The following is a 27,313-nucleotide window of genomic DNA, read 5'->3' on the forward strand; positions in this document are numbered from 1 at the left end:
TTACTGCAACCTCCGCCTCCTGGGTTCAGGCAATTCTCCTGCCTCAACCTCCTGAGTAGCTGGGATTACAAGCATGCACCACCATGCCCAGATAATGTTTTGTATTTTTAGTAGAGACGGGGTTTCACCATGTTGACCAGGATGGTCTCGATCTCTTGACCTCGTGATCCACCCGCCTCGGCCTCCCAAAGTGCTGGGATTACAGGCGTGAGCCACCGCGCCCGGCTGGCTTTTACTTTTATAGCAACTTTAGGACTTCTCAGACTTTGTAACTTCATTAGAAACAGCTACAATAGAAGATGCAGTAGCCACATCTGTGTTGAGTAGGACAGGCAAAGGAAGGAGTTTAGAGATTGGGATTTTCTATCTGAAACTGAGATTCAAAACAAGATAAAAGGGGAAAAGAAATCTAGAATTCAGAAGATGTTACTACTAAAACTTCTTTCACCCAAGGATTTAAAATTATTGGCAGACTACTTTTATAATTATTAACAAAATCTATGTTCTTAAGATGAAAGGCAATTCAGCGAATTGTCTAAAATCAGACATAAGGTCCTTATGTAAAACCACAGACTTGCTTATTCTGAAAATGGAATTTTTTGGTTAATACGCAAGTTTCAAAACAGAATATGAAGGAGCAGTCTATAGAAATCTGGTAATATATAAATATATATAACATATTATGTATAATATAGGAATTTATATATATTATATAATATATATAATATATGAATCTATATATATTATATATATCATATAAAAATATATGATATAAAATGTATAATATATAAAGTATGTATTTTATATAATAAAAAAATATATATAACATAAATATATAATAATAACCCTTCTTATAACTATACCTATAAACAGAGAAGTTTACTTTACACTAACATGGGCGTTACTTTCAAAACACAGCACTCTTATGAAAGGCATTTCTGGTTTCTTTCCAGCATAATAAAATATCAGTTTTAATTTTTACTTTGCCTTTTGTTGAAATTTCCTGCTTTTCATCTGCTCAGATTTTTTTTTTTAAATCCTATATTAGAGGTGATCAAATTTATGAAATAGATTTCTAGGCTATGTTAAATCCATAGATTTTCCTAACACATTAGTTCCAGAAATGTAGGAGGTACTGGTTAACAGGTCACTAATATAAAATCCATTAGCAACAACTATATAAAAGCACCTTGCCCTGGAAAAATCAATATAAGCATCCATGTGGCAAATTACTCAGGCTGGCAGCAGGGTATCTGATTGCTGTGCCAAGACTTACACCTGTGTGTTTATAAGAGGCTTGATGAAATTCATGTATTTGCATTAATGCAAATAATGCTTATATAATCAACCACTCTACTTGGCCTTGCATTCTAGTGACATATCAATGTAATTTACACAGAGAAAACAAGATAAAGTAGCTTTTTTCTTTGGCTCATGCGTCAATATTACTCCCCATACATTTGCTTTTGTCTAATCTGAGATGCTTTTTCTAGTAGTTTCACATTAAATATAAATTATTTATAATAACAAATAGTAAAATGGAGACACGTAATTTATTGTTGTCATTTAAAAATGTTTTCTCAAAGTGCTTTATAGAAATATTATTTTTTAAAAAACAACTTTGGGTCAATGTTAGTAATTGAGATGATATTACTATACTGTGTGTAGCACCTTTTAGGAGTTACAGAATTTCCTCTGCTCTTGGGCGTTCTTCTGGTTGGAACACCCTTTCCTCTTCACTTGTGCAATTGCTGCTCATGTGTCAAGACTTATTATGGCTTTGTGGAAAAAGCAGAGGCTTCAAGGTCAAACAATACCAGTTTCTTGACTTACTGATTACAATTATTTTACCTATAATACCAGATGACCTTGAAAGATTGCTTATGTTTCAGGTAGGTCTTCAGTGTTTACATCTGTAAAACTGAATACTCATATAAATACTAACTTGACATGGATAATGTGATCAGTAAATAAAATAGAAAGCACTAAGTACATACTCGATGCAGAAATGTTGAATTACTTTCATTTTGGTTCATTCAACCAACACTTGTGCTATTTATCATCATAGCTTGTTATAAAGTAGCAGACCCAGACAGAAAGTGGCTCCTGCTAGATCAGCTGATGGTCCTGTGTTGCCTGTGCTGCATCTTCAGTGCCATGTGCACTACATTCAATTATAATTGATGGCAGAATTAAAGGGAAACATTAGCCCTCTGAGTAGGGGCCAGAAGGCCCATCGCCTAATCTGTCCTCTAATCCTGCTGGACTCTTCACCTGGTGTTCCTGTAGGAGCCCACAGTCCTAAGAGCTTCCTTAAGAGCACCCAGAAGAGCTCTTAGACTTAGAGAATTTATGCAGTACTGCAAAAGTTGAAGATTATATGCCTGTTAAGAACAAGAACTGTAAACTGTTAACATACATTAATTATAAATATGTACCCCAAAACTATAAAAAGATACTAACTGGCAGTTCCTCCTTCTGAAGCAAGTAGTGCAAATATTTGATAACAGGTGTAGCAATGTGAATCATCTCTGCTGAGGTCTGGATGTGTTTTCTGCCTGCCTTGTCTAAGCTTTTTTGATTGTTTACTATGGGCCTACCTTCTCCTAGGCTGGTTTCGCCTGGAATAACAGTCTGCAAATGCCTCCTGCTGTTTACCTCCAAACCTAGGAGGAATGGCTTCTCACTGTTTGTGTTCTCCACCCTGATGTATTAGTCATCTTCATATTTTATATACTACTTATGAATGGGGGGACAATATTCACTCATTATCAGCAAAGGAACTTCCTGTATTGAAATCTAAGCCACAAGCAGATCCTTCTGTGGGTGTCAACATGGATACCATTACACTGCAAGTACCTCACCATTAAATATCTCACCAAAGGGCTGTAGTTCAGGAGTATTTAATCACATCCAATAGCTCATGGGCTAAAATAGTAATCCCATATTTTTAGTTGTTTGTGCATCTGTCTTATTTTCTTACCATAGTCCCAGTGCAGCAACTGTTCTTAATTCATACTCGGCCCTTAGATCAGGGTCCCACACACAGAGAGCCTCAGTAAATGATTGTCCCAAGAATAAACAAATGATCCTCCAAGTGTTACAGAGTTTAGGAGGCAGATGAGCTTCTGTATCCAGACCCTTGAGATAGATATGTATTTATTCAGCCTTGCATATATTTTATAGCTGGAAGGTGCATAGTTATTTAACCTTTGGTGTTACTTAAACCGGAAGATGATTCTAAGAATAATAATGCAACTTGTTGCTGTGAGCTTCATCACACCCAGGTTTTCAAGTGGAACTAAAATTAGTAATGAGTATTGGAAACATTGCCAGTGAACATATGAAAGGAGGGCATTCAGCTAATTTGGGGCTACCAGAAAATGCTCTGCTAGGCCTCCTGGATAAATGGGGAGTCAGCTGTGACAGCTGCCACTTGCACGTGTCTTCACTGCGCCAGTTGCTCCTCAAGTGTCCTTTCATTTAATTCTCACATTATGCGGTGTAATGTCTTTAATAAACTTATTTTATGGGTAGGAAATTAGGGTTTTGGGGTTAAATATCTTGTCCTAGATGACTTAGCTAATGAGTAATAGAAGCAGGATTAGAATCCATATAAATCTGTGCTCTTTCTGCCACTACACCACTCGCAGGATGAGTTTCTCGTCTACAGTTGCGAGCCTCCACTTCATGCTGCTGTTTTCTTCTCTTCCACTCCTTCCGCTTTTGCTCCTGTCCTGCTCATTTGTTTCATGACTGAGTTCATTTTATTGATGATTTTTTTTTTCCCTTTTCATGTTTGAATGACGGGGGCACAGTTGCCCAGTTCTTTGATACTAAGCTGTGACAATCACCATCCTTGCTTGAAGAAGTCCTTCCTTCCTTTGTATCTCTCATTTGGCTTGACATCAAAGCTGAAAAAGGTTACTTGATGATGGTATGAACCTTTTCAGTATGCAAATTATGTAATGGTACAAATGACTTTTATCAGTATAATAAAGTCCTTAACGATTCATTTTTATTGCTGCCTGTTCAATATGTCAAGCTGTAAAATAGAATATTTTAATTTACAGGAATGACTCAGATCTTGAAGAATGAATTTGAAAATACTGAATTCCAAAGTGCAAACTTTGCCACAGGCTGTGGACTTCTTGAACACAGGGGTTGTATCCTGTAGGTCATGTATCCCCAGTTTCCACACAAGGGCTGCCTGTAGTAGACCGCAGTGATGATGATTAAAGATACATTATGAAGATGTAAATAAATGCCTACCTTGACCTTCAAACTTTTGATGTTTACCATTTTTTTTTTTTTAGAACTGTGTAGGTTGATAAATACTATTTGACTAACCTTAAGAAGCTGGTACACTTTTTAAGAGATGTGTTGGTTATATTTTAAATAAATGTAACTTACCAAAATATGGTGGTTTTGTGTTATACAAATAATTCAACCTACATATATTTAGTTACTATAAAATAATTATTATGACAGTTAGTGATAAATGCCATAAAGAAAAATAAGGCAGGCCAGGTCCAGTGGGTCATGCCTGTAATCCCAGCACTTGGGAGGCCAAGGTAGAAAGATCACTTGACCCCAGGAGTTTAAGACTAGCCTGGACAATATAGCAAAATCCCATCTCTACAGAAAATTTAAAAATTAGCCAAGCATGGTGTCACATACCTGTAGTCCCAGTTACCTAGGAGACGGAGGCTGGAGGATCATTTGTGCCTGGGAGTTGGAGAGCAACCACTGCACTCCAGTCTGGGTGGCAGAACAGACCGTGTCTCTTAAAAGAAGAAAAAGAAAAAAATTGAGGCAGAAATGAAAGGAATGGATGGTTTGTTTGTTGCTTAGAATAGGATGGTCATGAAAAATAGATGAATAATATTACAATGCAAAATATCTGGACATTTAAATACAAATATTTAGAATTTATACTAAGGCAGTTATCATAATTATACCCATTTGAGCCATGAGAGTTGTATCTGGCTAGCCCATTTCCTTTTCATAATGATTTTAGAGCCAAAAAGATTACTTCAGAGGGATCTTTTCCTAGCTTTTTGGTGAGTAAAATAATGGATCGATCAGCTGTTCCCTGATTCTTTCTCTTCTTCAAGCTTGGGTTCTTAAAACAAGCACATGCAATTTGGAACAAGAATTCAAATTTGAACATTTTTAAAACCATTAGCAGGAACATAAAAATACTATTTTGAGAGGTGCTATTAGTGATGAATGGTATCAAATAAATACTATTTTTTAAAATTTTCATTGTATGTTTGAAACTGATTTTCAGATGATGACATTTTGGCTGAAATGAGTGAAGTTATATAGGTGTTGAAGTTTTCTATAAGATGAAGTTGAAAATTTTGTTAAAATGGGTAACCAAAAATACAATTTAAAAGTCAGATCAGATTTGCACACATATTTGTAGCTTTTCACGCTAAAATGGACTCAGTTTCAGTATTGACTCAGGGTTCAAATTCAGTGTTGTGCTGGCCTCACTGCACTTGTAACGTAATACTACTCACATCTTGTTTTAACCATTATGTGGGATGTGTGATTTTACCATTTTTTGCATGTACATTTGAAGTTGAGTAGTGCAAAGTCGATAAAAAGGCATTTGATATCATCACATCAGCCTGTTTTAGGAGAAGAGTCTGTACGTGAATGCAGGAGAGTATATCTGGTTGTCAGGTGTAATCTCATGTCTGGATGTTCCCTTTGCAGATGATTCAGTCCCTCAAGGCATTGATTGAAAATGCAGATGCTGTGTATGAAAAGATCGTACATTGTCAGAAGGCAGGTAAGTGAAAGTTTGTTTCCTTTCTTTAAAATAAAATTAGTAGCATCATATACTTTGTCCCAAAACTGTTTCATTTTTGGGATGCAATATCAAGAAAATCAAGAAAATTATTTTTCTATGGCTAAAGTAAATACCAGTTCAATGGTTCTCACCTTAGGTGACAAGCTCACCGGGAGGACCTTTCAAAATATATCAACATTGGTCTGAGGTGTGGAGCTGAGAATGAATGAATATTTAAAATTCCCAGGTGTTTCTAGTGTACAGCCAGGAATGAGAAACTCTGCACTAATCTCTTTTTCAGTGTTAACTGTGATGCCAAAGGTCGTGCTGGTCACCTGTGACTTTAGTGCCCAGTAGGATAGGTAAGGCTTGAGCAGTGGGAGAATGGCTTTTTGTAAAGGAGATGGGTACCAGTTTACAACCTCCTGATACTTTTTAATACACTGGTATTTTCAAGTGCTGATAAATTCATTAATTTAACATCCAAATGATATACAAGATTATAAAACTCTACTTATATAAACAATTATCCAGTTAATTTTAGCTGTGGCGAAACAAAAAAATTCAGTATTCTGCATTGTAATAAGAATATACAAAATGGAGTGATTTTAATTTTCTAATATTTTGAGTGTTGATTTGGGAGGTTCTGATATGGAGAATATTTTCAAGTCATTAAAAAAAAAACAAAAAAAAAAAACTGTCCTGACTTTCTAAGGTTTTTTGGTTGCTATTCTTTAAAACCAGGAAACTGTATTGCCTACCATGGAAAAAAGAAATCATCCCTTATCTCAGAAATGAACTCGTTTAAAATAGATCAAAGATAAGGATATGAGTGACATTTTTCTTTTCTGGTATTTATTGAAAGCGTATTCTTTTTTTTTTTTTTTGAGACAGAGTTTCGCTGTTGTTACCCAGGCTGGAGTGCAATGGCGCGATCTCGGCTCACCGCAACCTCCGCCTCCTGGGTTCAGGCAATTCTCCTGCCTCAGCCTACTGAGTAGCTGGGATTACAGGCACGCACCACCATGCCCAGCTAATTTTTTGTATTTTTAGTAGAGACGGGGTTTCACCATGTTGACCAGGATGGTCTCGATCTCTTGACCTCGTGATCCACCCGCCTCGGCCTCCCAAAGTGCTGGGATTACAGGCGTGAGCCACCGTGCCCGGCTGAAAGCGTATTCTTATTAGTGACGAATCAGCAAACTCCATAGTCCCCATCTTGTTTTACTCGTCTTGTCAGCAAATATTGTTAGCAAAGTGATCTTTCTACTTCTAGTCCTTTCCAGGCTAATTCACCCTACAATCTACATTTAAAACAAGTTATTCAAACACAATTTTTATCATGTCCTAGACAAAATCATCCAGAGGCTTAGCAGGGTCTCTGGTAACAAATTTAAACTCCTAACCTTGCCAGGAGGAGCGAGGTGATCTACCAACGAGCCCACCATTTTGCCAATATTATATAAATTTTATTAATTAAATCATCTGCTCATTAATAGGTGTGTTTTGAACTTCCATATGCATAAGGTACTTGGTAGCTCTTGCATACCAAAATATGAAAAAATCACGATTGGTTGCCTTCTGGAACCTTCAAGTTGAACAGGAGATGTGGAAGTAAACACAGTAAATATATTGAGTACTTACTGTTTGTTATTCAGGAGTCTCAAGTTGGTGTGTGAGGCACTGGGGAAACATTGGTTTTTGTGCAGAACAGGAGAGGGACTGAGCATTCAGGTACTGACCGTAATAGCTATGTGCAGAGAATGTCCATAGGCAGAACCTGATGGGAGGCAGCCGGCAATAGATAAGGAAGGTACTCCTGGAGAGTGAGGAAGGAAGGGAAGAGCTGGTGAGCCATCCACCCTATGTTTCAGGCTGCCTGTCCCCATTCCCTGTGTTTCTACTTACTCATATTTTCACACACCACTCATCTGCTGAGACTTCTTCTCTGTCCTCTCTGCCAGTCTATACTTTCTTCTTTTTAAATTATCTTAAGAGTGTTCTAGGAGACCTTTTAAAATTCCAGGATTTATGTTACCTAAAACATTCTATTCAGCCCTTTAAACCATTTATTTGCTTCCGTTGGTAGGGCTTCTTCAGTTATGGTGTGTGTTATTAATGCATTCCATCTTATAAACAGGATCATAACCCCCTAAAGCACCAAGATTGTATACTAAGTTGCTCACTGTATCTTACGCATGACATCTGTTCTAACATTCTGTGCAGAGTAGTTGCTCAAATATTAACTTACTAAATATGATTTGACTTTAATCAAGTATTTAATTCCATTAAATGCATGTATTGCTGTGAAAATTGTGGACTTTGTGGAATTTGAAAAAACAGTTTATAAGAAAAAACTGTTAATTCAACAATTTGAGTTATTCTCAATTCATTGGTTTATAATATTTGCTAATTTTGAGTATAATATGGCTTTCTGTTTATGTTTGATTTCAGTAAGGGATACATTTGCTTGTATTTAAAAAACTGAAAAATCTTATCTAGTAGGGATTTTGCTTAGGATAGGGGTAAAGATTATCTTTTGGTTTCACAGTTACTGCTGAACGCCTCCACAGCCCTTCCATTATCCTAAGTACTTACTTTAGAGTCCCTTGATCTTTTGTTTCTCATGTTTGTAATTATGGCAAGGACGTATAGTCATTAGTCATTTGAAGAATTGCTAGTTTGTATTGGGCTCAAAAGACATTTGCATAAGATCTTACTTTTGATAAGCAATTGCTATTCTGCTTGCCAACAGATATAAGTCACCAAAGTGCTGCAAGAGAGGATTATTTTAGATGTATTTCAATTTTTTTTTTTTTTTTGAGACAGAGTCTTGCTCCGTCACCAGGCACCAGGCTGGAGTGCAGTGGCGCGATCTCGGCTCACTGCAACCTCCGACTCCCGTGTTCGAGCGATTCTCCTGCCTCAGCCTCCCAAGTAGCTGGGACTACAGGCATGCGCCACCATGCCCAGCTAATTTTTGTATTTGTAGTAGAAACAGGGTTTTACCCTGTTGGCCAGGATGGTCTCGATCTCTTGACCTCATGATCCACTTGCCTCCGCCTCCCAAAGTGCTGGGATCAAATTTTAAAGCACAAATATATATATTTTTATTAGTTAAAACCTCATTTAAATAATTGAATGGAAACAAAGAATCAGACACCTACCCCCAATCAAATGTTAAAAAGTGGCCCTAGTTCAGAAGGATTTAGGCTCCTGGCTCTGTAATCGATTTTTTACATAGGGACATGCATATATGCTGATGTTAGTACTGGGAAGAAGGAGTGGGCAGGAGAGGAATGCTGAGAAGTGATGAACTCCAACCAAGGTAGGCTAGGAACCTATGCAACCAGATAGTAGAGGACCCAAAGAGACAGTGGAAAGAGCAATGGGAACAACTCGGTGATGCGCAGTTGGAGGCAGCCTGCCTTCATAGTCGACTCTGTTAAGAAGAGAATGCAGTAGCACAGAGAGTTGTGGGTAAAAGAGAAATTTTCATAATAAAACCATGTTGCTAGGAATATAAGCAACCTAGTGAAGAGGAAGACATTAATAGATGAGACAGAGATTCAGGATGAAAGATGTAAGGTCAGGAATGAAATACAGTTGTGAAACACTTGATCTTAGAAAGGGGGAAAGGCTCCTCTTCTGAGATAATACAAAAAGCTGTGACATTTAGAAAAATTCTGAAAAGAGAGGAGTGTTTTCGAATGTGGAGATAAGGAAGTAGCATCATAGGAGAACACCAACTTTGGGGGTGAGGAAGTGAAAGTGGGGATTCAAGATGGGGGCAAGAGTGTGGAGACTTTGCTCAGAGTCAGAGATCAGCAGTGCCAGCCAAAGAGACAACTAAATATCAGATCATGCAGGAGTGATATGGGATGAGTGAGTCTGGGCCACCATGGGAGTGAGAAGTGATGTGGCAGTACAAGAATGAGTCTGTATAAATTCATAAGCCCAGGCAAACACACGCATACACATTCTCAAGTAAGGGATTGGTAAGGAAACACCAGCAGGGGAGCTGAACAGGAGTCTGCAGAGAGAGAAACATCATAAAAGTTTATTTGTTAGAAATATATAAAAGTTGGGAAAAGATTTGCCAAATTCTTTCAGGGCAAAAGTCTTCTACTTTCTAATATCTATCTGTGTCTCTTTCAATGTCAAAACTGTAGCCTATTTTTAGATTATAATTTCCTTTCTAGTCACTGAATTGGTGTGCTTAATAAAGAATAAGAAGATGATCAAGAAGGAAGCCCAAACTACATTGCCTCAGTGAGCTAGGTGTTTCTGTCTGATGATTTTAAATGGAAAATAAATTGTTCTCTAGAGCAGGAAAAAAAGAAATCAATGACGTCCTGTTAAAGATGGCAAATTAACAAATGCATTTAATCTCTACTCCCTTCTAAAAGCTCATTAAAATGACAGTAAGCGGTTTTTATAAAGCCACAAATCCATAAGGACAAAGAAAATGGGAGCAACAAAATTCTGGAAACTGAGCAACAGCCAAACAAGTGATAATTGACTTAACTGCTCATTCAAGGAACCTGAATCTGAAGCTGGTGGGGGGGAGGTCCTGACACAGCCTGACTCATAGGCAGACCACCAGCTCAGAAATAACCTGGTGACCAGGACCTCTCGAAACTGGGGTAAAGCTAGTGATAAAAGGGAAGAACGGTCTGGAAGCTGGATTAATTAACACTTAGATCTCTGTGTCCTGACAGTGGGGAGGTTAAAAAATAGCAAAATTATCATCTTTCATCTGGGGAGTTTAATAGGTAATGCTTGAAAAACAATTCTTAGTAAACAGTGTAAGCATGTTAATTAGAAATATGAACATAAATACTAAAGAAGGGAAACAATCAGCCAAAGGTGTTGAATGTGACTGCTTCTGGGGAGGGAGAATTGTGAACAATTATTTGGTTCTTTATGTACATACATAATTCTAATAAAAATAAAAACTAAGTTCGAAGAAAAAAGAAGGAAGGAATCAAGGGAGAAGAGGAGCCACAGGAACTTCGGATGTTCCCAAAGACGTGACTCTACACCCGCAAGGCTTGGGAGGGACAGTGTTAGGTTGCAGAGGGGCAGAACCTGCAAAGGACCCCTGCTGGCTTCTCTGCGTTCATGGGCATGCAGGCAGAGGTGATGCCTGCATGCCTGGGAGGATGAGAGCCTGGTTCCTCTTCTGGCAGGAGAATCAGTTGTGTGCACTTTCAGAATGACTGTTAGGAGGGAGGATCAAACTAAATGAAAGATGACCCAGCCCACTCCAGACCTCTTTAAATAGAAACTTCTTTGCTAAAAGCTCTAACATATTTTCATGTGTGACCAGGGTTGCATCATTACTGAGTAAAGTGGGATTGAAGAAGATAACTTTCCCAATAATAAAAGCTTTAATTAGCCTTCACTTTAATCAGTTTAATGGGAAAATTTTAATAAATCCAATACATCCCTGCTTTCTTAAATTTGATTTGCTAAACATAATTTGAACATTGGTTTTGAAGACCCAGGGTCATCTTGAGATGCTGCAGTTTAATGGAGGCTTTAAGTTTGGAGGCCCCTTAACCTGCACACTCAGCGGACTGCCTGCTGTGACTGTTCAGATTTGGACGTAGTGTTAATAGTTTAATTCCATCTCCTTTCATTAAGCTCTCTCTTCCTACTGCTTTGTACTGTATTTCCAACTGTCTATTTGTATACCGCTCTTTTTTTTCCCTCTTCTATTTGCTGCTTCCAGTCTGCTGAGCAGTTGATGTCTCCCTGGTGACCAAGTTTGATAGATTTATCTTACATAAAAGAGGATGAGGCCCCGAAACACTCCTGCATGGGAAGAATCAGCAGAATGTCAGGCCAGACCTATGTGACCTGGATTTAATTCTTAGAAACTTTTTTTTTTTTTTTTTTTTTTGCAAACTCCTCATATCTCAGTGTGCTCCTAGGAGCTGAGGTTATCAGATAAGTAAGCCATCACCACCTGTCACTTAGTTTGTGCACATCATCTTGCCCAACATAGTAAAGAAAATCACCTGCGAGATTCATTCTGAAAGCACTTCACAAGTGTTCTGTTTGAAAATACAGTTGACCCTTGGAAAACACAATTTGAATAGCACAAGTCCACATATATGTGAATTTTTTCAATAAATGTACCGAAACATTTTTTGGAGGTTTGCAACAATTTGAAAAATGATACATGAACCATGTAGCATGGAAATATCAAAAAATTTAAGAAAAAGGCCACAAATGCATAAAATATATGTGGTACCAGTCTATTTTATTATTTCCTACCATAAAATGTAGACAAATCTGTTTTAAGATGTTAAAATTTATCAAAACTTATGCGCACACTTAAAGACCATACATGATGTCGTTCACAGTTAAGAAAAATGTAAACAAATGTAAGATGCAGGATTAACTCATAACTGCTAAAATTAACTTCAAAACATACTTTACTGCTGTAATAATTTCGTAGCCACCTCCTGTTGCTGTTGTGGTGAGCTCAGGTGTTGGGAGTATCTGCTTAAAACGCTGTGTGATGCTAATCATCTCTGACTGAGAAGTTTATCATTAAAGTAAATTGCCTTCACAGTAAAAAGTGATCTCTCACAGTTATGATATATTATTCATTGTGTTTAGTGCAATGCCATAAACCTTTGAGTAACACCATGGGACCTATATGAAGCACCACTGGTGATACTTTAAGTGCTCCCAAGAACAGAGAATAGTCATGACATCACAAGAAAAAGTTGAATTGCTTGGTGTATACTATAGATTGGGTTTGCAGTTGCCTGCCATTTCAGGATAAATGAATCCAGCATAAGGACTGTTAAAAAAAATAAATAAAAATAAAAGGAAATTAATGAAGCTATTGTTGCAGCCAAACCAACAGGTATAAAAGCCTTGCACTTCTTGTTCAAAAATTTTTTTTTATCTCACATTGAAAATGCAGCTTTTAGGTGGGTACAGGATTGCTATACAAAAGGCATACCTATAGACTAATATGATTCAAGAAAAGTTGAAGTCATTATATGACAATTTAAAGTAAAGGATCTAAAGCTGGAGAATTTAATGCCAGCAAAGGATGGTTTGATAATTTTGGAAAGAGATTTGGCTTTAAAACTGTCAAGGTAATAGGTGAAGCAGCTTCTGTCAACCAGCAGGCAGCAGACAAGTTCCCAGATGCCATTAAGAAAATGAATAGTTTAATTTCGTCTCCTTTCATGCCTGTAATCCCAGTACTTTGGGAGGTCAAGGCAGGCGGATCATGAGGTCAGGAGTTCAAGACCAGCCTGACGAAAATGGTGAAACCTTGTTTGTATAACAAATAAAGAAAGAAAATTAATAGTTTAATTTCATCTCCTTTCATTAAGTCAAATTATCCTTGTTTGCAGATGATATGATCTTATAGTTGGAAAAGCCTAAAGACACCACCAAAAACCTGTTAGAACTGATGAACAAATTCAGTGAAGCTGCAGGATACAAAATCAGCATATCCAAAAATCAGTAGCATTTCTATATGCCAACAGTGAACAATTTGACAAAGAAATCAGAAAAGTAATCCCATTTAAAATAGCCCCAAATAAAATTACATACCTAGAAATTAATCAAAGAAGTGAAACATCTCTACAATGAAAACTATAAAACACTAATGAAAGAAATTAAAGCAGGCATACACAAAAAAATGGAAAGGTATTCCATGTTCATGGATTGGAAGAATCAATACTATTAAAATGTCCATACCCAAAGCAATATACAGATTCAATACAATCTCTAGCAAAATACCAGTGACATTCTTCATGGAAATTGAAAAAATGTCCTAACATTTATATGGAATCCCAAAAGACCCAGAATATTCAAAGCTGTCTTGAGCAAAAAGAACAATACTAGAGAAATCATATTACCTGACTTCAAATAATACTTCAGAGCTATAGTAACCAAAATAGCATGGAACTAGTATAAAAGCAGACACATAGAGCAATGAAACAGAATAGAGAACCCAGAAACAAATCCACATATCTACAATGAACTTATTTTTGACAAGGGCATCAAGATTATACATTGGGGAAAAGACAGTGTCTTCAGTAAATGGTGCAGGGAGAAATGGATATCCATATGCAGAAGAATGAAACTAGACCTCTATCTCTTTCCTTATACAAAAATAAAATCAAAATTAAAATCTAAGACATCAAACTATGAAAACACTACAGGAAAACATTGGGGAAACTTTCCATTTACTGGATTAGGCAAAGATTTCTTGAGTAATACCCCACAAGCACAGGCAACCAAAGCAAAAATGAACAAATGGGATCACATCAAATTAAAAGGTTTCATACAGTAAAGGAAACAAACAACAAAATGGAGGGAGAACTCACTGAATGGGACAAGGAATTAATAACCAGAGTATATAAGGAGCTCAAACAACTCTGTAGGGAAAAAAAATCTAATAATCCGATTTAAAAATGGGCAAAAGGTTTAATAGGAATTTATCAAAAGAAGATGCACAAATGACAAATAGGCATATGAAAAGGTGCTCAATATCACTGATCCTCAGAGAAATGCAAATCAGAGCTACAATGAGATATCATCTCACTGCATTTAAAATGGCTTCCATCCAAAAGTCAGTCAATAACAAATTCTGGCGAGGATGTCAAGAAAGGGGAACCCTCATACAATGTTGGTGGGAATGTAAATTAGTACAGCCATTATGGAGAACAGTTTGAAGGTTCCTCAAAAAACTCAAAATAGAGCTACCATATGATCGAGCAATCCCACTGCTGCATGTATACCCAAAAGAAAGGAAATAATTGTATCAAAGAGATACCTGCACTGCCATGTTTATTGCAGCATTGTTCACACTAGACAAGATGCGTCTACCCACAGTTGAATGGATAAAGAAAATGTGATATATCTACACAGTGGAGTGCTGTTTGGCCATAAAAAAGAATGAGATCCTATCATTTGCAACACGGATGGAACTGAAAGTCATTACGTTAAGTGAAATAAGCCAAGCACAGAAAGACAAACATCACATGTTCCCAATTATTTGTGGAATCTGAAAATCAAAGCAATTGAACTTATGGAGATAGCGAATGGAAAGATAGTTACCCGAGGCTGAGAAAGGCAGTAGGAGGTCAGGAGAGGGGAGGTGGGAGTGGTTAATGCATACCAAAAAAAAAAAGTTGGAAAGAATGAGTAAGACCTAGTATTTGATAGCACAACAGGGGTGCTATAGTCAATAACAATTTTACTGTGCATTTTAAAATAACAAAAAGTATTATTGGATTGCATCACAAATTTAACATTTGTAACAAAATGATAAATTCTTATTAAGTGAATAGATACCCCATTTTCCATTACTATGCATTGTATCCCTGTATCAAAACATGTCATATACCCCATAAGTATATATACCTACTGTGTACCAATAAAAATTTAAAGTAAAAATACAGTTTAAAAAAAAACATTGAGGAGAAAGGATATCTGCCTGAACAGATGTTTAATGCAGCTGAAAGTGCTCTGTTCAGAGGAAAAAACAATGCCACAGAAGACATTTGTTAGTAAGGAAGACAAGCAAGCACTAGGATTTAGGACAGGAAAGGATAGGCTAACTCTGCTGTTTTGTGCAGATGCAGTTAGGTTTATGAAAGGACTGCCCCCATCTATAAAGCAGCTAATGCCCAAACCTTGAAGGGAAAAGATAAATATCAGCTGCCAGTCTTTTGGTTGTACATCATGGAGTCCTGAACAACAAGAGCTTCTTCTGTATTGGTTTCATTGATTATTTGTTCCTGAAGTCAGGAAGTACTTTGCCAGTAAGGGAATGCCTTCCAATGTTCTTTTGATATTGGACAATGCCCTTAGCCACCCAGAACCCCATGAGTTCAACACTGAAAGCAATAAAGTGGTCTCTTTGCCCTCAAGCACAATATCTCCTTGTCAGTTTCTAGATTCGAGGGTCATAGGGACCTTTACGTCTCATTACAGAGGATGCTATATGGAAAAGGTTGTTAATGCTGTGGAAGAGAACCCCCGACAGAAGGATTCAGGATACCGTTGAAGATACCATTGTTATTACAGAAATAGTCCATCAAAGTCATGAAGTCCAAAACAATAAATTCCTGCTGGAGAATATGTCCAGATGTTCAAAGGATTTAGAACAGAGTTGCCGAAATAAATCATGAAAGAGATTGTGGATATGGCAAAAACAAACAAAAAAAACAGTGAGAGGTGAAGGGTTTCAGGTTACAGATTTTGGAGAAAATCAAGAGCTCATGGACACCACACCAGAGGAATTAACAGATGATAACTTGATAGAGATGAGTGATTCCAAACCAGTGCCAGACAATGAAGAAGATGTAGAAGAGCAATGCCAGAAAACAAATTGACATCAAACAATCTTGCAGAAGGGTTCCTACTACTCAAGTCTGCTTTTGACGTCTTTTATGACAAGGATTCTCCTATGATACTAGCACTGAAACTAAAGCAAAAAGTGGAAGAAGGATTGGTACTGTTTGGAAGCATTTTTAGAGAAGTGAAAAAGCAAAAAAGACAAATTACAGTGTATTCCATAAAGTTACACTGAGTGTGCCTGCCTCTCATGTCTTTCTTTCCACCTCCTCCGCCTCTGACACAACAAGACCAACCCCTTCTCTCCTTCCTTCTCCTCAGCCTACTCAGCTAGAAGATGAAGATGAAGACCTTTATGATGAGCCACTTGCACTTGATGAATAGTAAATATCTTTTCTCTTCCTCATGATTTTCTTAATGTTTTCTTTAGCTTACTTTAAGAATATAATATATAATACATATAATATACAAAATATGTGTTAATCAACTATGTTACCAATAAAGCATCCATCAGGTCAGAAGTAGACTATTAGTAGTAAACTTTTTGGCGAGTCAAAAGTTACATGCAGATTGTTGACTGCATGTAGGGTCAATGCCCCTAACAACCCTGTTGTTCAACGGTCAGTTCTCTTTGCAAAAGGAAACCCTAGAGCCTTATAACCTTTGTTTTTATCTTAGTCTGTTCTTACACTGCTATTAAGAAATAACTGAGACTGCGTAATTTAGAAAGTAATGGATTCATGGTTAATCGGCTCATGGTTCCGCAGGCTGTACAGGAAGCATGATGCTGGCATCTTCTCAGCTTCTGGGAAGGTCTCAGAAAACGTACCATCATGGTGGAAGGTGAAGGGGAAGCAGCCCCATCTTACATGCTGGAGTAGGAGGGTGGGAAGAGGTGATGCACTCTTTTAAACAACCAGATCTCATAAGGACTCAAAAGGGGGGATGATGTTGAACCATTCATGAGAACTCTGCCCCCATGATTCAGTCACCTCCCATCAGGCCCCACTTCTAGCACTGGGGATTACGTTTCAACATTAGATTTGGGTGGCGACACAGATCCAAACCATATTACTCTGCCTTGGCCCCTCCCAGATCTCATGTCCTTCTCACATTTCAAAATACAATCATTCCTTCCCAATAGTCCCCCAAAGTCTTAACTCACTCCAGCATTAACTCAAAAGTTTGAAGTCCAAACTTTCATCTGAACAAGGCAAGTCCCTTCTACCTATAAGCCAGTAAAATCAAAACAAGTTACTTACTTCCAAGTTACAATGGGGACATAAGCATTGAGTCAAGAATCCCATTTCAAAAGGGAGGAATCAGCCAAAAGAAAGGGACTACAGGGAGCAATGTCCAGGGGCTGTGCAGGGCAGCTGGGCAGCTGGGCCTTGGGCCTGGTCCATGAAACCATTTTTCCTGCCTAGGCCTCAGGTCTGTGATAGGAGGCACTGCCAGGAAGGTTTCTGATACATCTTTCAGGCCTTTTCCCCATTGTCTTGGCTCTCAGCATTTGCCTTTTAGTTATCAAATTTTTGCAGCCTGCTTGAATTCCTCCTCTGAAAATGGGTTTTCTTTTCTGCCACATGGCCAGGCTGCAAATTTTTCAAAATTTTATACTTTGCTTCCCTGTTAAATATAAATTCCAGTTTCAGGACATTTCTTTGCTTATGCATATGAGCATAGGTAGTTAGAAGCAGCCAGGCTGCATCTTGAACACTTGCTACTTAGAAATGTCTTCTGCCAGATACCCTAAATCATCACTCTCAAGTTCAAGGTTCCACAGATTGCTAGAGCAGGGACACAATGCAGCCAGTCTCTTTGTTAAAGCATAACAAAAATGACCTCTACTCCAGTTCCCAGTAAGTTCCTCATTTCCATCTGAGACCTCCTAAGCCTGGACTTCATTGTCCATGTCACTGTCAATCAGCATTTTGGTCACAACAATTTAACAAGTCTCTAGGAAGTTCTAAACTTTCCCTCATCTTCCTGTCGTTTTCTGAGTTCTCCAGGCTGTTCCAACCTTTCCCCATTACCCAGTTCCAAAGCTGCTTCCACATCTTCAAGTATCTTTCCAGCAGTGCCCTGCTTCTTGGTATCAATTTTTTGTTTTATGAGGCTTCAGGAAACTTAACAATCATGGTGGAAGGCAAAGCAAGAGCAGGCTTCTTCACGTGCCCAGAGCAGGAGAAAGAGAGTGGGGAGGGGCCACCCATTTTTAAACAACCAGATCTCTTGAGAACTTGCTCACTATACACTGCCAAGGGGGGATAGTGCTAAAGCATTTATGAGAACTCTACCCCTATGATCCAATCACCCCCACCAGGACCCACCTTCAGCATTGGGGATTTTATTTCAACATGAGATTTGGATGGGAACACAGATCCAAACCACATCAGTTCTCATTTATGTCAGAATGTTTCTCAGCTCTGTTTTACAAAAGTGAAAGGTTCTTTCCTGGGAATTCAGAGACCCATGTTCTGGTGTTCTCTGTACCTTGCTGTGTGACGTTAGGTTAGTTATTTGACCCCTCTCTGTCTCATTTTCCTTCTTCTAAGTGGCAGTGGATTATGTGATTCCCCGATGGCCCTATGCCTTCTAAATTGCAGTGACCTAAGATCAGTTACATAAGCAGCAATTTGGGAATGGCTGGATTACAGTTACTGAGAAAGATTAAAAGATTAAACAAGTCATCCCACATAATGTCACAGAACACATAAATTGTAGCCCATCATCATTAGTTTCAAGGAGGAAAGTCAACACTTAACTCTGAAGGTGAAATCCAGCCTTTCTGAAGTTGAGACACAGGAAACCTGTATCAGACTCCTAGGCCCCATTTGAAATCCACAGCATCTTTTCTCTTAAAGACTGCGTATTGAACCACCACATCCTCTTCTAGGCATTTATTGATTAATTAACTAACAATTAGTGAAGCCATGGGAAGAAAAGAAGTAGCAAGGTCCTCGGAGGCCTCTTTCTCATTTAATTCCCTCATAAGGGACCTTTATCACTGATAAGGGATGGCAGAGGAAATGGCCACAAAGACAACAACTAGGCCAACTCATTCAGAGCAAAAACTTCAAAATAAGCAACTGGTCTCTAGAAACCCCTGTCTCACCACACCCCAACCGTCCCTGTAACCTTCACCCTAATTCTGCTCTAACATTCTCATATCATATATTCACAGAGTCATGTGAAGAAAAGAAAGATTCCCACATCAACTTTCACACTAATGGTATTTTTCATACGTGTGGTCAGAATCTCCTGGGGATGCTTGTTGAAAATGCAGTCTCTTTACAGCATTCCCAAAATACTGACTGTTTGGGAGTGGGACTCAGGAATTTGCACGGTGGTGAGCACATTCAGGTTTTGAGAACTTCTCTTGAGGGTGGAGCAGAGCAGGCCCGCTTCTGGTTAATGCTCTTTCCCTAAGCCTCTCTCCTCTGTCTCTCACAGGGACCGTGTGAGTGACTGCTCAGACTCAGACGTGTACCACCTGTGTGATTGAGTGACAGCCGAATTATCTTTCTAGAGCAGCATACTCCTTGCCGTCACCAGTGACATTTCCCCAGTGCCACAAGTGAAAGGGAGGGAAGTTTAGGGGACACTTGCCCTTCCTGGGGTACCTGTTCTGCGATTAAATCCCAACCCTGTGCTCTCTTGTCACATCTTCCTCCCTCCTTCCTTTGTAAACCCTTGAAGTCACTGAAAGCATTCCCTTGTATTTCAATGGCAACTCTCAGGGTCATCTCAGCAGATGTTCTGCTGAAGAGGGGTCGGGAGTGACAGTCTGTTTTTAACTTTGGCACTTGCATAAATAAACCGCTTGGTTATGAGAACTCCCATTATAATTGCTTATTAAAGCTGATAAGAACTACACTTCAACCCACAGACAAAATGAATCACCTTTCTCATACAAATACCAGAAGTTTGTGTGTGTGTGTGTGTGTGTGTATTAGGTATCCTTAGGTTTAATATAAAGTAGTTTGGCTCAGATAATCTCTAAGGCTTTTCAAGCACTCAAATTCTGTGGTCTATAAATCCTGTAGTATATTACAGATATATGAGGGATTGTAAAAGGGAATACATAAATAATTGGATAAAAGTGAACAAATGCATTCTAAGAACGTTTTAACGTTATTTAGAGGTAAACTTTGTTATAAGAATAAGAAATATAAAGCAACTTTAATTAACCCATGTTCTTTTATTATAGGTCACTGTATTTTCATTATAGGTCCATGCCACATCAGTAACATATTAAAGAAAAAACAGTCGTGCATTTGTGGAATTTGTTTCATGACAAGTTATTATACTAATTACTTATTGGAGATGCAAAAAAGAAAAGTGATAATGTTTCTACCATCATGTAAAGTTATAATATAACACAGCCAAGTTAGTGGTATAGGTATAAATGAAGTTTGAAGAAAGGAGCAATTTCAGAGGCTTTCGTCCTTAGGAAAGGTGGTGGAGCTTGAACTAGGGACTTGAGGGAATGCAGGATTTGTATAAGTTAAGTAGAAGGAACAGGGCATTTTAGATGGACCAAAGCTTAGCAGATTTTATCATCAAGGTGTACTTTCAATGCTCATGAAACATATTTGCTGCAGGAAAATATTTGTTTCAGGAAACAGTAAAAATTAGGGTGGGAAATACAGGCTGGGCCCAATAATGGAAGCCTTTTAACTCAAATCTAAAACATTTGGGATTGATTTTTTTAAGCCAACATTTACTAAAGCCTTATTCATGCAACACTAGTCAAGTTCCTTGGGCAAAGGACTTCATCATCAAATTTTTATAATGCAAGTTATTCCCCTTTGGAGATTCTCAGTACACACTGGCATGCTAAATATCCTCCAGTTTAACTCAGCATTTATCAAACTTATTTGGTGTTAAAGCCCTTGTCTCAAGTTCTATCTGTCAATGTCTTGAATCCTTCAGGAAACTGTTACAAGCAGTGAGGTCACTAGATAGTTCAGGACTCACTCGGGGACTCAGTGATTGATTCTGTCTCCTGTGCCCTCCATGTTCATGTACTACTCCCAGCAACAGAATGCGAGTAGTAGTGGATGCCTAAAATATTAGTTTAGGAAGAAGTTGGTTGTGAGGGTCTGTTTCAGGTGTGACACATATGAGATCACAGTAGGATGCTCAAATGGAAATAGCTAGTAAGTTGTCAAAACAATTATAGTGAAACTTCAGGTGGAGATCCTACCTACAGATAGAATTGGCTGTCATCCAAATGGAAGGACCGCTTGAGTGGATGAGTTTACTGTAACAATTGTTTTCTTGTAACACCCCATATAATTTACTTATGCTCATCACTTGTCTGTCTTCCTCCTACTAGAGTGGAAACTCCTTGAGGGCAAGGGACCTTTGTCTGTTCATAACATTTCCCAAATGCAAGGAACAGTGTCTGGCACAAAGCCAGCACTCAATAAATATCTGTTGAGCAGAACTGAACACGGAATGCTTCATATTTATTTGTTCAACGAACATGAGCTCTTACTCTCCATCTGACCAGAAGCTGGAGATTCCGCAGAAAAACAGGATATGGACCCTCCCCGAAGAGGGCTCCGGGTGAACTATTGGAGACAGATATCTAAGCCACTTATCATCACCTAGGGTATAAGTGCAGGAGTAAGTGCGCACTTCCCTGCAACCCTGACCACACAGAGGAGGAGTGGGAAGGTCTGTGGGGATAGTTGAACCAGACTTTAGGGCAGGAGCTAAGTCAAGAAGGTGGTTTGTCTAAGGGCCAAGGCAAGTGAGCACAGACATTCCAGACAAACAGAAGAACGTATACAGAGCAATACAGCCCATGCCAGCAGCAGCAGTGAGCAACATGGAATATCACATGGGAAAAACAGGAGCAGCAAATGAGGCTGGAGATGCAGGCCAGGAACTAATACAACCCCACAAGCTTTAACATAACATTAAGCAAACAAACTTAGTGTTAGACCACATGTAAAAGAATTTTGTATGGCAAAAACGAGCATTCTGAAGATTGTGCTAACAGTACCTATTGATGGATTGAATGTGGAGTAGGAGGAGAGAAAGAGATTTTTGGCTTCATCTTGGATGGATGGAGCTGCTGTTTACCAAGATGCAGAAGACTGGAGCAGGCCTGGGCTTGAAAGGGATGATCAGGGGTTTGTTTTTGGACAAGTTAAGTTTGATATGCCTAGTCTACCTTTAGAGAAGAGGTCAAGACTGGAGTTAATAAATTTGGGAGCTGTCATCACAAAGGTGATCTTTCAAGCTGGGAGGCTGAGCTCATCTAAGAAGTGACCACAGGCTGGGCACGGTGGCTCACGCCTATAATTCCAGCACTTTGGGAGGCTGAAGTGGGCAGATCACGAGGTTAAGAGATTGAGACCATCCTAGCCAACATGCTGAAACCCTGTCTCTACTAAAAATCCAAAAATTAGCTGGGCGTGGTAGCATACGCCTGTAGTCCTAGCTACTCAGAAGGCTGAGGCAGGAGAATCGCTTGAACCTGAGAGGTGGAGGTTGCATTGAGCCGAGATTGCACCACTGCATTCTGGTGGACAGAGTGAGCCTTTGTCTAAAAAAAAAAAAAAAAGGAGTGACCATAGACAGAGAAGAGGGATCCTTTGGCCCCCAATGTTTATATGTCAGCAAGATGCAGAACAAACAGGAGGTGAAGGTGTGGCAGCCAGAGAGGTGGAAGGAGAACACTGTGATCTTCTGGAAGTCTAGTGAATGAGGTATTTCAAGGAGATGCCATTTTTCAGATGTTTATATTAAAGACCCCAGAACCATCACATAATTGGTAGGGATGTCAGGGAAACCAGTAACTCAGATTTTGGGGAGGGAAGGCATAAAAATTGGGTCCATATCTAGGGAAAGCCACATGGCAGTACATTTTAGAGTTTCAAATTCTGTGTACTTTCAACCAATAATTCCATTTTTTTCAGAGATGATTCTATAAATATGATCAAATACTTTGGGAAAGTCATATGTGCAGTGGTTTTTGTTGTAATATTGAGGACAACTTAAATGTTTACCAGGAGGGCCCTGGGACATACATTATGATACATCCTTATAATGGAACATTATGCCACTGTACAAAGAATAAAGAATTCACAAGTTAGCCAGACGTGGTGGTGTGTGCCTGTAGTTCCAGCTACTTGGGAGGCTGAGGCATGAGAATCGCTTGAACCCAAGAGGCAGAGGTTGCAGTGAGCCAAGATTGTGCCACTGCGCTCCAGCCTAGATGACAGAGTGAGAATCCATCGCAAAAAAAAAAAAAAAAAAAAGGAAGTATATGTGTATTTGTGTGTGTGTATTCGTGTATATATGTATATGTGTGTATATATATATATTTGTGTGTATATATACATATATACTTGCCTCCAGACATATATACATATATAAGAAAGATCTTATATACATATATAGATAGAGATATAGTTGTAAAAGCAAGAGAAACCGTGTGTGTTATTTGCTAACATTTGCTTTAAAGAGGCAGGCAGAATATGCCGTGTGTGCTGTGTGTGCATCTCTCTGGAAGGATACCTAAGAAGGAATAACAGCGGTTGCCTGAGAGGGGGAAGGCGAGCAATGAGGCTGGGAGATGGGGAAAGGAAAGACCGTTCCCTGTATATCAGTTTATGCTTTTAAAATTGTTGAACCATATGACTACATTATCTGTTGAAAATTAAAATAGGAAGAGGTGTCAAAAAGAAGGGGAAACATGGACAGGCTGCAGTCTGCAGTCACGAGGGCCTTGTGTGTTATGGTAATCGTGCCAAACTGTGGGAGAGCAGGAAAGCATCGACATGAAAGTGGCGATCTAAACAAAAATGTTCTAAGTCTAACAGAACTCCTCTGTGCGTAATTGTGGTAAAAAAAGACCTCTTTATTTCTCAGTAATAAGTGAGGGGGGTGTTGCTGAGCACATTGTTCTTCATATTACCCTACCCAGGTGAGTCATGTGGTCCTGTGTTTAGAATGGTGGTGTGGTAATTAGATTCCACAAAGGGCTGAAAGTTATGCAACTTCATCTCACCTAGATCTACCCAGATGGAAAGTGCTGGCAGAAGAAAACCTCCCTCATATAATTCATTCACAAATTGTACTGCTGTGGATTTGGCATCACAGGGATCTTGTCATCCATCTGGGTTTCAGGCATATATTTAAGAGACCTGGTTTATCTGTCCCGTCTCATGTGGAATGGGATTTAACAGTTAAAAATCCATCTTAAAATAATTTGGCTTTTGTTAATGCCCAGATTGTTTGGGAAGAAGGCCAAGAAAAGGAGGCTACCAACTGGAACTATCTGAAAAGCAATTAGGCATTTCCACATCTCCACAAGGATTAGGATGTAAATACCCACAAGTCGGTTGCACACCCCAAACTTCAGACCTCTGGAGTTTTGAGTCAGAGCATATAGTTTACAAAGGCTATACGTTTGAACAAGTACTATATATAAATTATACATCTTCTTATAAAATTATCAGATATTCATATTTTGTTCTCTAGTATGATACCATACCGTAAGTCATGTGCAGACCATGTATGTTAAGATACTTTTAATACTGTTGATGCATCCACCTCTTGAATGAGGTCCCAAAATACACTTGTGTCATATGGAATTCCATCTTTCAGGAAATATTCCACTACACCTAATTTGGGGAATAAAATAAAAATGTAAGTAGATGTTTTGTCATCATTTAAAAGATTTTAGCTTTTGCTTTTAATTTCAGTTTTTCAACCTACACACAAAAATTTTTGTACTGGTTGTGTGGTGATAAAAGAGCTTTTGGGGACAGCAAAGTAAATGTTCAGTTGCAAAACTAATCTTTAAATGTATCCATTTAAGATCAGTATGTCTCCTCATGAAGAATTTTTAAAATTGTATTTGCTTCTAAAATTTTAGCCATGTGCTACATGCTGTATTTTAGATTCATATCATTTAGATTGGTAGAGAAAATCCCAACCAGAATGTTTGAAAGGTCGTCTGCTTTACGTTTGGCAAGAATAAATGGCATTCATTTCATCGAAAAAGGAGATGATGCCATGTTTCTGACTTGGCCCCCACTTCCTTTCAAAGCAGAAGCCTCTTTTTGATATCTTTTTATTGTATATATCATATTTTTTTATTTTTAGGGCTGTTTGGTTTTTATCTAAGTTTGTTATCTGTGATGGGAAGCAGAAAACTTGATAGAAGTGCAAATTTCTCTTCACTATATTCCAGTATAGTTGTCTGCAGTTGTACTAAATGTTGAGTTAATTATGCCATCTTGAAAATTTTGCACCCATTTATTAATTTTCATAAAACCTGACATTTTAGTGGCATTATAATTCATTTTTGTCATTAAGCTTTTAAGCCCTTAGGAAAAAACTCTTTAAAATATTTAAATTATAAAGTTATTTTGGAATAATTGGAAATTATATGTAATCAGCACCTACACATATAAAAAATCTGAGCTGTTTAGATCTTAGAGATAACACTGAAAGAAGCAATAACTTCATAAAATATGTTTCTTTATATAAAAATTCAATAATATAATTTTGTGTGACCATACCAATTTTAAAAATTTAACATTATAGCTATAAATCAAAGGTTAAATGATTTGTGCAGTCCTCACCATGAACTGATGGCCTAATTCTGTTCTTTGTCCACACAGTCTGAATATTTCATTCCCTTTCAACCAGAACTGAATCTCTCCTTGACATCACCTAAGGATTTCCCATGTGCCCTTTCTCTGATGTTTGATGACCTACCATTTGTACCCTTGGTTCTCAAGTTTATTATCACAAAGAAATTGCAGCAAGTTTCCGCATGGTTAACATTCCAGAAGAAAAATAACCCACTGCTTTTCCCTAGGAGCAGAAACTTGGGATCATGGAGTCAAAGGAACCTAATGGTTGGTTCTTTGGCACAGAGTAACTGAGGCTCAAAGACAATCATTTTGTTGAAAGAGTAACCAAAAAAGGGGCCAACCAGGTCTGTGTATCAGACACTGATCATTTGCTGATCTCTGAACATAATTTACCCCTAAGTATTAATCCATATTCCTGCATGTTTTATTGGATTCATATAATATGCTCACAGCCTTCAAACTTTGATGTCTTTAAACACACCATATATTCTGACTGTGAAACATATAGCAATTGTGTCGCACTTCCAGAGGACTGTTTACCTAGTTAGTGTTGGTTTTCAAATGAAGTTTATATTTTAAACTGGAAAAGATTTTCTTTTCTTCAGCTGGAATTAACTGTTACCTCTTGTCGTACTTGGGTGGCAACATGGTTGTAGAATCAAGGAATCCTAGTTCCTTCCCCTCCCTCTTTAACGGCTGCCCAGAAATGTTATGTTTCACCTTTAAAGAAAACATGGACAAGGCCATACTTTGAGACTTTTATCATGCCATTTAGTTTAAATTAGACTGGTATATGGGACATTGACTAATAGAAAAAATACAATTATTTTGTTAAACAATTAACTTTAAGATAATGTGAACAACTATACATGGCTCTAAAATACACAAATTTAGGATGCAAATGTGTTGGCATAGTATTTGGAACATACTGGAAACATACAGGAAAGTGGAACTTGTTTTTGAAAGAAAAAATCCTACTTCTTATTCCCTCATTATTATTGTCCTGGTTTCTATTTCTGAACCTGAAGATTGTTTTCACAGTGGGAATTCTTGTCACCAGCACTAAGCAGCGGCAGAAGCAGCAACCTCGACGCCATCCCGAATCTGCCTTCCTATTTATTCTCCCCTTTGTCTTTCCATACGTGCAGCAGGCAATGCTCTGGCCACATAAGCTAAGAGCCATACTCTGTTAGAATATTAGGACTCTTTTGGCTTAAATCCATAGTTTAAAAACTTCTAAATATGACCTTCTAAATATGCAGATGATCATCACAAAAGAAATTTTCTCAGGATCAATAAAATTCCAATTATTTTTATTAATTATATAGGTTTTTCTTACCTATAATTCATCAATGAAAAATACTTGTGTCTCTTTCCCTCCCTCCCTCCCTCCCTAATTCCTCCCTCCCTAATTCCTCCCTCCCTTCCTCCCTTCCTCCCTTCCCTCCTTCCCTCCTTCCTTCCTTCCCTCCCTCCCTCCCTCCCTCCCCCCTTCCTTCCTTCCTTCCTTCCTTCCTTCCTTCCTTCCTTCCTTCCT

At 38.3% G+C, this 27,313-nt stretch overlaps 1 protein-coding gene and 1 long non-coding RNA gene across 3 annotated transcripts in view; both read left to right on the forward strand.

Moving 5' to 3' along the window:
* Nucleotides 1-27,313, forward strand: part of PLCL2 (phospholipase C like 2) — a 196,343-nt gene that overhangs the window by 140,953 nt on the left and 28,077 nt on the right. For both annotated transcript variants that reach the window (XR_004265229.1, XM_032267352.1), the window contains exon 4: nt 5,728-5,803. Coding sequence is in view for 1 of the 2 variants with exons in the window: in XM_032267352.1 (XP_032123243.1) it covers nt 5,728-5,803 (76 nt within the window). In the remaining variant the exon portion in view is untranslated. The remainder of the gene's footprint in view (nt 1-5,727; nt 5,804-27,313) is intronic.
* Nucleotides 14,267-18,828, forward strand: LOC116542470. Its single transcript, XR_004265236.1, has 2 exons — nt 14,267-16,960; nt 18,266-18,828. It is a non-coding gene; the product is annotated as an uncharacterized LOC116542470 (long non-coding RNA).

Source organism: Sapajus apella, unplaced genomic scaffold (genome assembly GCF_009761245.1).
Source record: "Sapajus apella isolate SASKATOON/1434 unplaced genomic scaffold, GSC_monkey_1.0 scaffold4, whole genome shotgun sequence".
Classification (NCBI taxonomy): Eukaryota; Metazoa; Chordata; class Mammalia; order Primates; family Cebidae; genus Sapajus; species Sapajus apella.